This window comes from Triticum dicoccoides, chromosome 2B, assembly GCF_002162155.2.
Source record: "Triticum dicoccoides isolate Atlit2015 ecotype Zavitan chromosome 2B, WEW_v2.0, whole genome shotgun sequence".
NCBI lineage: Eukaryota > Viridiplantae > Streptophyta > Magnoliopsida > Poales > Poaceae > Triticum > Triticum dicoccoides.
In genome coordinates this window covers 465,168,452-465,170,783 of record NC_041383.1, presented here as the reverse complement: position 1 = coordinate 465,170,783, position 2,332 = coordinate 465,168,452, and the positions used below count along the sequence as shown (strand labels likewise).

At 42.5% G+C, this 2,332-nt stretch overlaps 1 protein-coding gene across 1 annotated transcript; it reads left to right on the top strand.

Moving 5' to 3' along the window:
• Positions 1-268: 268 nt before the first annotated feature.
• On the top strand, positions 269-1,856 carry LOC119367840. Its single transcript, XM_037633234.1, has 2 exons — positions 269-794; positions 1,756-1,856. Exons 1-2 carry the CDS (start codon positions 327-329, stop codon positions 1,834-1,836), a joined length of 549 nt encoding a protein of 182 aa, XP_037489131.1. The 5' UTR covers positions 269-326; the 3' UTR covers positions 1,837-1,856.
• Positions 1,857-2,332: the final 476 nt, after the last annotated feature.

Genomic DNA, 2,332 nt, shown 5'->3' with positions numbered 1-2,332 from the left:
CTGAAGAAAAATTCGTGGTGGCGCAGCTGCGCCTAAGTGAAACCCGTTTGCCGGCGAAGATGGAAGCTGAACTGTGCGTTCTACGCTCCAACAAGTGGGAGCTGCTGCGGAATCTGCAGATAAAGTACGAAGCCCATGAATTATCTGACTTGATCCATTGGAGAACCGACAGAGTGATCCCTTTCGAAAACTATCTGTGCTGGGTTAGTTACTTCAGTGGAGGCACCCTGTTCTGTGACGTGTCTGAAAAAAAGCCTAAAATCTCCCACCATCGGCTGCCTATTCATGGCCGATGTCGCGGTGCAGATCTACATCGCTTGCGTGATATGAACTGCTCTTTGTGCACCACCGATTCTGGCGGTAAGCTCATGTTCATTAATGTTGCCCCGGAGGATCATGAGATAGTTGGCCCAATGCTTCCTGGTACGGATTTTATTGTCACTTGCCATACTTGGAGGACACAAGACATGGTGTGGGAAGAGGCGTTCGTCATCACATCTCATGAAATATGGGGTTTCGATGCCTCTCTCTCATACAATGCTCTGATGTTTCCTCTTGTGAGTGCGGCCAAGTCAAATGAGCTATACTTTCTATTGCCCGAGAAAGGGGAGCGTGCAATTGACAAGGTTTCGGTGATTGCTGTTGATACTATTACTAAGCATGTGAAGATTCATCAGTACATTGAAGGAGAGGAAGACCTCGGGGGTGAAGATGATGACATGGTTAGGCGAAAGTCCCGTCTTCTCCATCCCTTTGTTCCCACCGAGTTCCCAAAGTTTTTCTGGCCTCACCAGGTATTTGCATCTCACGTATCTATTTATTTTCCCTATCATTCAGATTTCAGAACATAGTAGTATGTGGTAGCTGTTAATCCCTCTGTAAACTAATATAAGGTCTTTTAGATCCTATATTAGTTTACAGAGGGAGTACTTTTTTCGGTCTTTGTACTAAGCTTCTCAATACTGGAGGACTCAACTTCCTTTGTTGGTTCCTGTTTTCGACCTGGTTCAGTTAGATCTTGTAAGTTGAAGTGAAGTTGCCTTACATACCACGTTCTGCATTTAAATTGATACAAATGAAATCAAAATTATGATGGTAGTGGTAATGATCACCAAGGTATTGGATAAACGAATCTTTTGGTCAACTGTTACTCCCTCAAGTGTTGTGGTTTTAGTCCAAATATCAACTAAAACCACGACACTTATTTTGGAACGAGGGAATAATTCTGATGAAAATACCATCAAATTCATGCTGGAGGACTCAAATTTGATGAAAACCACAACACAAATTTGAGCTTCTCCATACTGGAGGACTCAAATTTCTTTGTTGGGTCCTGTTTTCAACATTCTGATGACAATGCCAAAATCAACAATGTGCTATTATATTTAGGATGATTCCTTCTATGTCCCTGCAAAACTCCAGCCTTTACGGTGGGTATTCTGGAATAACACAAATGGTGCAATGGCAACATCTCCAATTAGCTGAGGGTAGTTTCTGCATAGAATATCGTTGTTTCATACCTCCATATGTCATTCCAGAGTAAGGTTGTTTTTACCATCTCCAATTTGGCAAGATGCAATCCCTGCCAGACAATCTATCCACCCGAAGGAACCTTTTGCTGTAGTTGCCGGTGGGGTAGTGTGCCTGCCATCACCAACTTTTTTAGTATGATTAGAAGTTCATCTCAATATAAGAAACAGAATATATTCTCTTAATTTCTTGTGCTTATATTTGTTTTTTATCTCATGGCTCAAGTTAAGGTGTGTTGAAGACTGCCAAGACGAATTGACAAAATCAAGCAACCAGGTCTCTGTTGGCTGTTGCTGTGTGATGTAGGAGTGTATTAGTAGTAATCAGATGGTTAGGTTTTTTGTGGTGGAACCAACCCACCCAGGTTCAAGTCCCAGACTTGACATGGATGCTCTCCTATTCCTGGATTAATTTCAGGTATTCCGACGATGTGCGTTCAGTGGGAGACGATGTCCCCACCAAATACGAGGTGCCTGCAGCGACTTTGTCAATTTCAAGATTTGCCGGCCTCGGTCTCTTGGAGGTGCTCATAGGTGTAGGGTGTGTGTGTGCGCTCATGGAGGTGGTGTACATGCATGTATATCATGAGTGTCTACTTTTGTACTGTGTTTCTCAACAAAAAAAACATGCATTGATGGATTTGGGTATTGAATTGTAGTAATTCCAAGCCTATGGCATGGGGTAACTGCCAGGTTATGTGGGTGTTTAATAATTTATCATGATCTGATTAGTAATGATCATGTTTGTGATGCTCTCTGATCCAACCGCATAAAGGATGGCTCTGTTTCTGAGATTTCTATAT